This window comes from Notamacropus eugenii, chromosome 1, assembly GCF_028372415.1.
Source record: "Notamacropus eugenii isolate mMacEug1 chromosome 1, mMacEug1.pri_v2, whole genome shotgun sequence".
Taxonomy (NCBI): Eukaryota; Metazoa; Chordata; class Mammalia; order Diprotodontia; family Macropodidae; genus Notamacropus; species Notamacropus eugenii.
The window spans coordinates 399957870-399972103 of record NC_092872.1 but is presented as its reverse complement, the minus strand read 5'-3'; the positions used below and the strand labels follow the sequence as shown (position 1 = coordinate 399972103).

Sequence of the window (14234 nt, the reverse complement as noted above, 5' to 3'; positions counted from 1 at the left end):
ACATCCTACATTTAAACCATACCCCCAAAGCTGCTCAGAAAGCTCATCAGTGATTCTGATGGGGGTTTTCTATGTGATTGTGCCAGCAGGCAAAAACATGTCTTTTTTCCATGAAGGAGTATTTTGGCCAAATTTCTTTCTTCCCTCTTCTCATAATGAAGAAACAAACATTTAACTCTTTGTAAGGTTTTTTTGCCCCCTTTTTCTTTAACCTGGTTGGTAGGCTTGGCTACATTCCAGGGTAAGATTTTTACATCACACTTCCCCACTTATGGAAACAAATTGCAAAGACATGAATAAATAAATGCAACAGCCTTTGTTAAATTACTTAAACATCAGATAGCCTGTACTATACAGTCTAGAAACTCTCCTGGGAAAGATCTCACACCTTCAATGTGACCTGGTTACTAAGTACAAGTTACTTAGACTTTCTGTGCCTCAGTTTCTCCATCTGTTATATAAAGATGGCTTCCACAACTTTTCAGATAAACTCAAATAAATCAAAATTGCCTTTAGTTTGGATGTTCTCTCCCATGGTTCAGATCTCAGGCCATCTTGGGTTACTGTTACTCATGTCTTCCAGAAGTTTGCCACAAGGTATCTACTCGATGTGTGGCTGGTTTCTTTTCCTTTTCCTTACTTCACTGGGATGCCAGGAGAGCACATGGACTGGCCCACTTGTCAGCCTTCATCCTCACTATATGACCAGTCTATCTTTTTTTCTTCTTCTCCTTCTCCTTCCTCTCCCTCTTCTTCTCTTTCCTCTTCTTCTCCTCCTTCTTCTCCTTCTTTTCCTTCTCCTTCTTCTCCTCCTTTTTCTCCTTCTCCCTCTTCTTCTCCTTCTCCTTCCTCTTCTTTTTCTCCTTCTTCCTCTCCTTCTTCCTTTTTTTCCCTCTTCTTCTCCTTACTCTTCTTCTCCTTTTTCTCCTTCCTTTCCTTCTCCTTCCTCCTCTTCTTCTGGAAGGCAGTCAGGCTTAAGTGACTGCCCAGGGTCACATAGCTAGTAACTGTCATGTGTCAGAGGCCACATTTGGACTCAGGTCCTCCTGAGTTCAGGGTGAGTGCTCTATCCACTGCACCACCTACCTTCTCCCCCCACCCCCATCTTCTCTCTCATCATACATTTCCCTGATGATACTTTTTAATCCTGTTCTTCCAGTCTTTGGTCATGTGTTACAGTTTGTTCATATCACCTAAGAGCTCCATTTACCTCTGTGTGGTATTCATTTTCGATTCAACACCTTTTATCAAAGTCTCCCCCAAATGAACCATCCCACAGCTATTTTTTTTCCTCTTTCCAATCAATCCCACACCTCAGGAGGCACAGAGATAATACCGTGAGTGAACTTAGCATTCTTCTCTCATTTTCCCATCACCATCATTATGGGCCTGGGGTTAGTGAGTTCTCAACAAGACGCTTGATAACGTTATTAGAGCCTGAGGGAAACAGGAATAATGTCACAGAGAGGCCCACCCTGATGGGGACTGCTGAATTGGACCAAATATTATTAAAGCTGGGAGATTATCTAGGCCTATACCCTCATTTTACAAATGAGGAAACCAAACCCTAGAGAGGAGAAGTGGTTGTGTTGAAATCACACAGCTGATTAGTAATAGAACTGGGAATAGGCTTCCTAACTCCCAGTCAGGGCCCCTTCCCAATACGTTGGATCACCATATATCAGAAAGAAAGAAGTTAAGGCTAAAATGATAAGATTCTGAGTGAGAGTTAAGGGCCCTGCGCAGATGCTTGAGAAAAGAACCGGTGGTCCTGTAGCAGACTCTTGAGGTAAGGCCCCAAGACTCCCCTAGAGCTGGGATAATGGGGACGGGGAGGGAACTAGGGAGGAAGTGTTGGACAGGTTACCTCTTCTGCAGTCTCTACTGAGCCTAGGTGACAGCCAGTCTCTCTAGCACATGCTTAGGTGTTTCTATGGCAATGAGAGCTGATAGTGTTCCTGAACTGCAGAAAGAAGGGGAGTCTACCTGATATAAGCAAGGAGATATTCAGGGAGGCATTCCTGAAGCTGAACAATTGTATGTTGACTTGAATAAAATTCAAGTGAATGGAGAGAGCAAATTAACTGACACCACAATGGGAATCATATGAGGCATCAATCTCACTATTTTTTATTAAGAATATACTGTGTACAAGGTACGGAATTGTCTTTTCTTCTCATATACCTGGGCAGATAGGTGGTGCAGAGGCTTTCTGCTGTACTACATAGTATAGCATCATAGGATCACAGATCAAGGACTGGAAGGGACCTCAGAGACCACCTAGACTACCTCCCCCTCTTTACCCTACCTCATTTTATAGATGAAGAGACTTAAGTCCCAGTTGCCCAATAAAGGTCCATTTATATATCATTTTAAAGTTTTCAAAGAGCTTTATAACTATCTCATTTTATCCTCAACGACAGCCCTGGGAGGCAGGTACTATTATCTCAATTTTACCAGTGGGAAAACTGAGGCATACAATAGTGAGATGACTTGCCAAGAGTTACACAGCTAGTAAGTGTCTGAGGTGGGGTTTGAGCTTGGGTCTTGACTCCGGGTCCAGCACTCTAGCCACTGTGACACCTAGTTGCCAAAGGTCACACAGGTTATGCCAGAGGCAAGATTTGAACCCAAGGGCTTCTAATTTCAGAGTTAACTCTTCCCTCCATGTCACTTATTCATAACAGCTCTCACTTCTATAGCATTTTAAGGTAGGGTAGGTACCCATATAGGTAGATTACCAGGTGTATTAATATTCCCGTTTTATAGAAAAGATAAATGAAATCCAGTCAGATTAAACAGTTTACCCAGGAGCACATGGCTACTTAAGTAGCAGCTGTCAGAGTTTAAATCTAGGCCTTTGGATGTCAAATCCAGTTGCTTTCAGCAAAGAAGCTGCCACTGCCCATGTCCTACGGGAGGGCGGGTGAGGCTCATTGAAGAAGGTCCTCATTGATTCTTTCCTTGTCCCTCCTACCCTCCAGTCCCCTCACTCCCTTTCATTGGCTAAAGGAAGGGAAATCTCTTGTCATTCCTTTGTTGCTCACCATTTCCAGGAGGGAGAGGGGTTGGCAAATTCAAGGACCAGCATGTTTGGATAAGAAAGTTTTCAATCATGAGTGACTAGCAACTCCTTGAGGGCAAGGATTTTGTCCCCCTTTCTATTTCCAGAAGAGTCTGGCCCTGAGTAGGCCCTTCATAAATACTAATTGAATTGAATTGCATGGACTAAAGCAGAGGTTCCCAAACTTATTTGGCCAACTGCCCCCTTTTTGAAAAAAAATTACTCGGCACTCCCCTGGAAATTTACTTTCTTTAACCTTTTAATGGTTTTTTAAAATTTGCATCATTTCAAAAGATACAAAATATATTTTTTAAATGAAGCATCTTAAATATATGGATTTTTCCTGCACTGAAATTTTAATGGCTCAATATTGCATCTTGTAACCATAACACATATTGTAAACAAGTCATCATATGCACATATTTCTGTTTATGCATACTGGACTTCCCAGCAATGTGCCACACACTTGCCTGCCAGTGGCGTTGACCATTGCTTGATTATAACTTGCATTTTGTGTGTTTATATGGAAAATAATTTAATCACTATGACTTTAACTCTGTTACACAACAGATGAAACATGTACAAACAGTTCTTCAAAATTTTTTTCTCTTCTTTCCTTATGCTTCCACCACCACCTTATTTTTATTCAATGCCCCCCAATTGCACCTGAGGCTACTACTGCCCCCCATCTTTCCAGTAGCCTCCCAGGTGGTATCACTCACGTTGGGAACCTATGGACCAGGAGAGGGACCTATCCATTTCAGCCTTTCCTCTGATCATGCACCTGGAAGGAATCTATGACTTAGCCAATCTAGAAGACCAGAAATACTTTCTCTTTTCTTGTCATAGGAGGACTGAGTGATTAGCATGTGACATTTGGGAAAACTGTTTTTAGATATCAGGAAATGAATGGTATTTACTCCTTTCCCTCACTTTCCTTCCTTGTCCCCAACACTGCTTCGGGGGTTGTTATTTGGGCCTGTGGGTTTGAAGTTCAGCTACACTTGTTTCCCCTATGGGAGAGTAAAGCATATGGTGAGGACCTCTCCTCTGTTTTCCTTTCCAGAAACCTTCTTTCCAACCCTTTCAACTGCAACTGCCATCTAGCATGGCTAGGGAAGTGGCTGAGGAAGAGGAGAATTGTCAGCGGGAATCCTCGGTGCCAGAAGCCATCCTTCCTCAAGGAGATCCCCATCCAGGATGTTGCCATCCAAGACTTCACCTGCGATGGTGAGAAAACAAAGAGACCTGGGAGGGAAGGGAAGATGAGGGAGATGGAGAGGTAGATCCCAGGGGTCCAGAGTCTTCCCCAAGAGAAGCACACAGGGGGTAGTTGGGGCCCCTGCAGTGTACTCAAGGTCATTGCAATCTAGAAATTGGAAATATCTGCCTCAAGTCTGAGTTTCTCCACTATTAATGGAAAAATTAACTCCCAGTCTCTGTTTTGCTCTCTGCAAATGGCAAATAAGCCTTTATCTACATAGTTCATCTTAATACATGTGATTGAACAGACCCTTGAAAAAGGAACTTTTTTGAAAAAAGGAATGCCTGCACTGTTACTATTTTGGGGAGAAGAAGTGGGCAGGGGAGGAAACCTTAAGGTGCTTTAAAACCCTTAGACCTAAGCTCTTGTTTCAGTGTCTCACAAGAATAACTAACCAAATTGTTGGTCAGGAACTCTTCTTCCTTCCTAGAAGATAATTTGTATTCCTTTGTTGGTACCAAGCCTTCTTCTTTAGGCCTCCACTTTCACCCAGGCTGTACTTTATACTATTTCCACTGAGGGTCCCTCTCTACTCCTGTTCAGCCAGGTTCACAAGCTCTAAGGCCTCCTTAATTCTTTGTCCCCTACAGCCAATCAGTTGGCAAGTCCTGTTGTGAAGGTAGGAGGTGGGATAATACTTGGATGCTGTAGAATGAGGGCTTCTCCAGCCTCCCTTTTCAGTCTCATTTCTCATTGTTCGCTTTCACATACTGTGTTCCACAGTATAATATTATAGTGGAATATATAATATAATATAATAATATATATATTATAATATAATAATAATATAGTGGAATATATAATATAATATTAATAATATTAAGGTGGAATATTATATAGTTCATCTTCATCCCCTTCTCCTCACTCGCAAAGCCACCAATTCCAGTTTAGGCTTTCATCCCCTCTCACTTGAACTATTTTAATAGTCCCCTAATTGGTCACCACTATTCCAGCTTCTCCCTTCTCCAAACCATTCTCTACACAGCTGCTAAAATAATTTTTCTAAGGCACAGGTCAGACCATGTCAATCCCCTTCTCAAAAATCTCATTGTCTCCCTGTTGGCTGTCTGGAACTTAGCACCTTCTATAATCTGACTCCAGCCTGTCTTTCAGCTTTAGTTCATATTTCTCTCCTCCTTTTACTCTGTGTTCCAGACAAACTGGAAGAATTAGCCATTCCTGGATCTGGAGATTCAGTCTCCCACCTCTTTGCATTAGCACAACCTGCCCTGGGCCCGGAATGCACTCCCTCCTCTCCTCTGCCTTTCAGAACCATCTGACTTCAAGTTTGGCTCAGGAGACATGTCTCCTTTGAAAATCCCTTCTGAATCCCCCAAGAGTTAATGTACCTTCTCTCCTCAAATGAACCACCAGTCCCAACCAAGTACAAAGGAATGTCTTTGAACTGGGTTTCATTTTTGCCTTTGAATACTCAACACTCAGCACAGTACCTTGCACATATTAGGACCTTAAGAAATGGTTGTCTAACTGAAATAACAATAGATAGAAAATCACGAAGCCCAGGTTCTAGATTCATCAAATCTCAGAACTGGAAATGATTTTAATAGATCAGCTAACACCAGAGCCTGCTCTCTAACAGACCTGACAGATGGTCATCCAGTTGCTATTTGAATATTTTTACATAACGGAGAACTCACTACTTCATGAGGTATGCTGTATCATATTTGAATTCCCCTGATAAGAGTTTTTATTTTTTTTCCTCATATGGAACTCAAGTCTGCCCCCTAGAGCTAAAATCTAATCACTCCTCCTAATGACAGCCCTTCAAATATTTCAAATGACAGTACTTCGAATACTGTCATGTTCCTCGTAAGTCTTTCTTTTTCAGGCTAAATACTCCTTCAGCTGTTCCTCATATGACCCATCAACATTCTAGTCTCATTCTTTATGACCCAGCTTATAAAAGTTCATCTTCAAATGTCATGCCCAGAATTGAATGCAGTAATTTAAGATGTAACCTGCTATGGGCTATTTATTGATTTGCTTATTCTGAGCTCTATCAATATAGTATAAAATTATATTAGTCTCAGTGAGCAGGCTTAGTGGAGGCCAGAAGTGGGGAATGTGCAGCCTCGAGGCTACCTGTGGCCCTTTAGGTCCTCAAGTGCAGCCCTTTGAGTAAATCCAAACTTCAGAGACTGAATCCACACTTCACAGAACAAATCCTGTGAAGTTTAGATTTAGTCAAAGGGTCACACTTGAGGACCTACAGGGCCACAGGTGGCCTTGAGGCTACAGGTTCCCCACCCTTGGTATAGGCTGACCAGGAGGAATCAGGTCCCCAAGTTTTCAGCTTCAACCATTAGGTTTCTTGGCATGGATCTCATCTACTCCTAGTGGTTGGATAGAGTCTCCAGGGATTGGAAAGTTCAGGGAGAGGCTATTATTTACTTCTAAGCAGGAAAGAGGCTGCCATTCACTGACACAGAAGACAGTGTGGCACTGTACTGGAAAGAGTATTGGATCTTGAAATCAGGGGGCCTGAGTTTGGGTTCCATCTCTTCTATGTATTATCTGGTTGACCTTGTACAAAGCACTTACCCTTTCTGAGCTTCGGTTTACTCACTGGAAAGTGAGGAGGCTGGAGAAAGGTCCCTTCTACCTCTAAATCTGGGATCTTATTATAACATGTATCCAAAGGACTCTGGGCTCATAAAGGACCCAACTTCATCTAGAGAACTCTGATGCCAGAGGAGTCTTCCTTTGACCACTATGACTGGGGTCCCATGATTTTTTCCATTGAATTCTGGGCAGCAGTTTATCTGTTTCAAATAAAAACTGAAATCCGCATTTATCTTTAAAAAAAAAAAATTCCTCTCACTGCTCATTTGTAATGGATTGCTCTGAGATGTTGAAAATTTTTTTAATCCCTAGTGAGATATCAGTGATCTGACAAGTTCTGGCTGTCAATGTCCCAAGAGTATAGACAGCTGATAGAAACAGGGTCTTTACAGGTTAGGCTTCTCCAAGTCTAGGGAAATGTCCATTTGGAGAAATCTGGGCCTACAGCACTTTTTGGTTTGTTTTCGCTTTTACTTTGAAAGGTGAGGGAGGAGAGAGAAGTGGAAGGCTAGGATGAGATGGGGTCGTTTTGTACCCTTCACTGAGTGTGTATTATATTTACTGATTCCTGGGGATAGGACTCGCCATGTTCAGATTTAGCACATCTTGGCACATTTTCCTTTACTGAAGAGATATTGGCCTCGGGTCTCTCATTTCTGGAATTTGATCATTTCAAGCCTCCCTCTGTTTCCCCCCAATTGTCAGTTCTCCTCACACTCTCTTCTCTTGGCCTTCAATCTAGGTAATGATGAGAGCAGCTGCCAGCTGGCCCCTCGCTGTCCTGAGCAGTGTACCTGTGTGGAGACTGTGGTGCGTTGCAGTAACAAAGGACTCCGGGTCCTGCCCAAAGGCATCCCCAAGGATGTGACCGAGCTGTGAGTGATTCCTCAGACCTTTCCTCCCATGTCTAGCAATGCTATTACCTTCCTTGCTTGCTTTCTTCGAAACATTCTGTGCTGTGGAAGCAGATATCTAGCTGAGGAGGATTCAGTGCTATGGACTTCACCCAGGGACATAGCATGTACCCTCCCAATTAGGAGAGGCCGCTCTTTCCACTGCTGGAACCTAGAAACACCGGGGGTGGATGAAGATGAGGATGAGGACTCTGGTGTGTATCTATTCTTTCTCATCCACCAAAAAACTCATTTACTGTCCCTTCTGATAATAGTTTGCCCAAAAGTCTGCATCTTTGAGGACAGTGCTTCAGTCCAATTCAATTCAAAAAGCATGAAATCCATGCCTACTCTGTGCAAGGCATTGTACGTTATGCTATCCAAAGCACTTCCAGTCAAGTGGATCGATATGTCATGTGCCTTCAGTCTAGTAGGGAAACACAGCCCCCTCCTCAAAAATTCTGAGCAAAGGAGATATTTTCTGTGCCCTTGGTGAGCTCTCAGTCCTGGGGATTCCTGATCACTACTCTTTGGGGTGCCTATCTAATGGGGAAAGACATAAGAGGAATGATAAGAAAAAGCTAACATACATACATACATATATATATAGCATTTGAAGATTTGCAAAGCATTTCAAGTATATTATTTAATTCCCATAACAGCCCAGTAAGGTAGGTGCTGCTATTATTATTCCTATTTTACAGATGAGAAAACTGAGGCTATGAGAAGTTAAATGATTTGCCTAGGCTCACTTAGCTAGTAAGTATCTGAGAAAGGATTCTAACCCAGGTCTTCCTAACTCCAAGTTGATTGCACTATCTGTTATACAAGCTGTCCCCAGGACATAGTCTCTATTCTTTGGAAGCTTGTCAGAAAACATACACACGAGTGTGCTAGATTTGAAAGCAGAGGAACTGAGCTTGAGTTCTGGCTCAGCCATTTATTAGCAGTGTGACTCCAGGTAAATCATTTCTGCGCCTTAGCTTGGGACAGCTAGGTGGTGTATTGGAGAGAGCGCTGGCCCAGAAATCAGGGGGACTTCTCTTCCTGAGTTCAAATCTGACTTCAGAGACTTATTAACTGTGGGACCCTGGGCAAATCCCTTAACCCTGTTGGCCTCACTTTCTTCATCTGTAAAATATCCTGGAGAAGGAAGTGACAAACCTCTCCAGTACCTTTGCCAAGAAAACCCCAAATGGGATCATGAAGATTAGACACAACTGAAATAATGACAAAACAACAGCAACACTGCCTTAGTTTCCTCATCTGTAAGAAAGAGCACATTGGGAGCTAATGACCTTTTCAGCACTAAAACTCGATCCTCTTAACTGAGAATACTTACCAAGTGGTCCAACAGGTACAAAGAAATGTGCAAAGTCAGCAAATAAGAGTATATTTGACCTTGACCCACCTTGGTAAAGGTCTTCTTTATGGTCTAGGAAATGTGCCTTGTCTCCTACTTTAATAGGCATGTCCCTCTTTTCTGTGGCTTGTGGGGCCTCTGAGGGCTTGGTGTGGCAGTAACCGTAGCCACGTTTTCCAACCGTAGTTGGAAAAAAAAAAAACAAAACCAACTCTTCTAAGGCATTACAGATTGCAAAGCAGCCCTGGGTTTGGGCTGGTGCCATTCACTCAGAAGCTCTCAGCTACATGCATGAATGAAGGAAGGAAGAAATGAATAGGGAGCTGGGCACCCTGTACTTTGGACAGGCTAGGACAGTGCTCACAATGAGCAGTTGGAAAGGATCTGTGGAAAATGTCTTATCCAAGCACACATCTCCCAGGCTAATTGTCCCACAGGGTAACACATTTCAAAAGGAAGAAAATGCCATAAAAACAAACACGATGGATTCTTTCCCCTCAAGCTCATTCAGCAAAGATTGAAATAACAAAGATAATTGGATTTAATTGTAAAGTAAATCTGCATGAGCTGGGAGGTGAGCTTGTTTCCTCTTTTTTGAAACTCTTGAGCCTTGTCTGGGTTTGTCATTATTTCCATGCCTCTTCAAGGAAAGAAACATTCAAATCCAGAGGTGTCTTGCTAGCATCCGTTGGGGGATAGAGATGGGGCATCAGGGAATGGGTGTGGAATGAGGAGGGGTGACTGCATGTGCGTGTGGAGGAGGTTAAGAGGGGCAGGAGGAATAGAAGGAGACAAGCGAGGGGAGTAGATGCCTGTGAAAGGGAAAACAGGTCTGAACAAACTACAAGCTCGGTGTCCTCAACCTTGGGGTCATCTACAAGATTCTAGACCAATGATCCCTGCCTGAGGTTCTCTAGTTTTTACTCCAAGCCATCTCTAGTTCTCCTGGGGACTGTTGCCAAATACCCAAACAAAATTAATTTTAATTCACTTTAATTTCAAAAACAAACATATACAATAATTTTCTGGAGGGAGCCAAGGGAGGAGCAGGAAACATCACAGAATCTAACTACCCTCAGTTGAGTATTCAGATTCCACACAGGTTCCATTTTATCTGGAATCAGTATTCACCAAATGCCAATTTGGCTTCCCTCTTTTCCTTAACTATGTATGTTTCTTCTCTCTACCTTTCTGCTACATGAGTCATGTTTAGTCAAGGCATTCTTAGAGTACTATATGCCAGGTTCTAGACAAGGCAATAAAGAAGACATAAAAATGCCAGACCTGGAGTCAGGAAGACTCCTCGTTGTGAGTTCAAATTCAGCCTCAGACACTGTGTGACCCTGGGAAAGTCACTTAACCCTGTTTGCCTCAATTTCCTCATCTATAAAATGAATGGGAGAAGGAAATGGCAAACCACTCCAGTATCTCTGCCAAGAAAACCCCAAATGGGGTCATGAAGAGTTAGACAACTGAAAAACTAACAAGAACAGTAACAAAGATCAGTCCCTCTCCTTGAGGAAACTGTTGTCTTAATGCAAAAGCAAAATTTATATACACAAATGCTCAGTCTGTAGTAATGGGGCCTCTGTTCAAATCCTGGCTCTGATGCTTACTATCTACATCGTTTAGGCCATCATTTAGGTTCCCTGGGCTTCAGTTTCCTAGCTCTGCTACTAACAGTTATGTGACCTTAAACAAATTCCTCTGCCTCTCCAGACCTCAGTTTCCTGAAATAAAAACTGAAGAGTTTGAACTAGATGGTCTCTGAGGTTCCTTCCAATCATAGAACTTTGAGTTTTTGATCCTAAAGTGCAGTGGAAAAATTTGCAAACAATATTACAGCGGCTCATCTAGTGGGATCCGAACCACGAAGGGCTATAGGAATTCAGAGATCAGAGAGACCATTACTGGCTGTAAACTACTGCCAACTCTCTTGGCCTCAGTTGTTTCATCTGGAAAATAAAGAAGTTGGATTACATGATCTCTAAGATCCTTGACTTTGACATGATGTTATTGTACGACCCTAGGAGGAAAACTTGGGTTAATAGGAAAAATTCTGAGATGTGTGAGAGAGTCAAGTCCTTCATGGAAGGACTTGAGTTATCCTTTAAAAGGGGATATGGGCCTTGAAGAGGCAGAGAGGAAACAGCATCCCAAACAAAACAATAAATATGCCTTAGATTATAAAGAATGAAAGTTCTGTGTCCTCAGGGGAAGGAGGTGGAAGCTAAGTGGCCAGTCTGGAGTCAGGAAGACTCCTTTTAGTGAATTCAAATCTAGCATCAGACACTTACTATCTATGTGACCCTAGGCAAGTCACTTAACCCTGTTGGCCTCAGTTTCCTCATCTGTAAAATGAGCTGGAGAAAGAAATGTCAAACCCTCTAGTATCCCTGCCAAGAAAACCCCCCAAAATGGCATCATGAAGAGTTGGACCCAACTGAAAAATGATGGAACAACAAGGGAAGCAAATTGATCCTTTGGCAGAGGAAGGTTTATTTGGAAAATTAAGATCATAAATGTAGAGCTGGAAAGGACCTTAAGAAGTCACTTAGTCTCAACTTCTTCATTTTGCAATTGAGGAAACTGAGGTCCAAAGGGTCTACTTATTCAAGGGTACAGAGGTTGTTAGCGGCAAAACCAGAGCATGAACCTGAATGCAATGACAACAATGCCATTCTTCCTTCTGTCCTGAGGTGCTGGGTTGGGTCCAAGTTAAAATAAGTGAATTAGAAAAATTCCAGAGCTGAGAAGATACAGAGACCATCTAATCAAGTTCCCTTCATTTTTTAGATCCACAGAGGGGAAGCAACTTGTCCCAGGTCTCTTGGCTCTTAGTCTAATGTTCTACTTGATGTCTCAGCTTCCTTTAAATGACTAAATGAACATATTAGCAGAGGACAGTTCAGATCATTGATCTAGAGCTAGAAGGGACCTCAGAGTCCAGCCATGACTTTTTACAAATGAAGTAACTGAGACCCCGGAACGTTAAGTGAAGGTTAACAAAAATTTTGTCCGAAGTCACACAGGTTTGAACTTGAGTACTTTGACTGACAGGCCAGGGCCATTTCCATTGTACTACTCTGCCTTCCTCCAGGTTTGTCTGGTTTTTTTTCCCATTTTTTAGCATTCTAACTCAGAAACTGGACGAACTGAGACTATCCTGTCTGCTAAAGTGGTATATACAACCAGATATCTCCTGGGCTACAGTGCCTTCATACCAATTCATACACTTGCTCATGGCCTTGAGGAGAACTCCCTTTGGGCCTAATGAATGAGAGTTTTCTCTCCTCTTCAATGATACGAAGCAGTGGTAACTTCCTTAGATCCCTCGATCTGTATAAGCAAGGGCTGAGAGGAGTAGGAGAGCAGTATGTAACTGATCCATTTAGTTTCTGGGAACAAATCCCTGACTTGTATGTGTAATGACAAGAAATGACTGCCAAGGGTAGGCATTAGTGAGACTAGATAATCAGTCAAGCAACAACAAGTATTTACTGAGCACTTACGCTGTATGTGGTATTATGCTAGGTTATTGTCAGAAATGCCCAGAAGTATTTAATGGAATGTGATTCTGTTCAACAAACATTTATTAATCTCCTACCACATGCAAGGAGCTGGAGATACAAGCACCAAACAAAACAAAAACAGCCCTTGCCCTCAAGGATCTTACATTTTCCTGGGGGGTCAGGGAAGAATATAATATGTACACAAGTAAAAGAAATAAAACATAATTTCAAGAGAAGAAGAAAAATAACTGGGGAAGTTAGGAAGGCCTCATGTGGGAGATATGGTACTTGAGCTCTGCTTTCAAGGAAGCCAGGGATTCTACAAGGCAGAGATGAGAAGGGAGTGTATTTCAAACCTGGGAGATATCTGTGCAAAGTCACAGAGGCTGGAGATCCTATGTCCTATACAGGGAATAGCAAGTAGACCAGCTTGACTGAAATGGAGAATACTTGAAGGGGAATAACGTAAAAATAGGGAAAGTAGACAGGAGACAGACTGTGAAAGACTTTAAGTGCTGTGCCCCCAAATTGCTAGTTGGAGAGTCACATAAAAAGATCCCTACAACATAAGGAAAATGAAGTAATATACATAGTATATGCTATATATTATGGGAATAAAGATGAATAGAAATTTCACCCATCTTAGCTCCGTAAGAAGGCAATGGAGAGAACATGCCTTGATTGCCCTACTCTAATCTGATCACCTAGATGTTCTTCCTAGTGGCTTGACCACCCTGGAGATTTTCCCAGCTTCCTTCATGGGGTTTGGGACACCCCAACTTAAGTGAGTTTTTAAGTTTGGGATTTTTAACATCTATAAATGGACATGTACCAGGGTCTCTATCTACATTAAACAGGAAGAAAACAAACCCAAATGTGATCCCTCAGGTGAGATCTGATCATCCTAAGACACATTTACTGTGTACGTATTGTCTGGACTGATACTGCCCTGAAAGACTTGACTTGTTAACCAGAAAAGAACCCTTCACCCTTACAAGCCATGAAGCCCAGGAGCTCAAGAGAACATGGACATAAGGGGAAGACAAATCTTGATTCATTAGTTTTCCTTTTGCCTAGGCTGATTGGTCAGAACTGTACCACCAGACTAGAGGGATTATTATTATCATTGAAATCTGGTATGAATACATTGGTTCTTGACCACCACATATGTGTGTAGATGACCAAAGACACATGTGTGGGCCTGTAGAGAACCTCATTGAATGACTCTGTCATATGACACTTCCAGAGATGACAAGTTATGAATAGATGTCCCATGGAAGTGTCTGTGGAGACCTGCAGAATGGTAATATTAATCGCTAGAATTTATATAACTCTAAGATTTGCAAAACACTGCACATATGTCGCTTCATTTGATCCTCACAACCTTTCGAAGTAGGTGCTGTTATTATCTCCACTTTACAGATAAGGAAACTGAGGCACTGAGAGGTTATGTGACTTGCCCATGATGACATAGCTTGCAATTGTTCAAGATGGAATTCAAATTCAGATCCTCCTGACTCCAAATCCAGTGTTCTAGGCACAGAGAGGCAGGAGT

The 14234-nt window shown here is 42.3% G+C and overlaps 1 protein-coding gene across 2 annotated transcripts in view; it reads left to right on the top strand.

Moving 5' to 3' along the window:
- Positions 1 to 14234, top strand: part of SLIT3 (slit guidance ligand 3) — a 796526-nt gene that overhangs the window by 700984 nt on the left and 81308 nt on the right. For both annotated transcript variants that reach the window (XM_072630930.1, XM_072630932.1), the window contains 2 exons: positions 4131 to 4294; positions 7654 to 7786. In XM_072630930.1, the coding sequence (XP_072487031.1) occupies positions 4131 to 4294; positions 7654 to 7786 (297 nt within the window). The remainder of the gene's footprint in view (positions 1 to 4130; positions 4295 to 7653; positions 7787 to 14234) is intronic.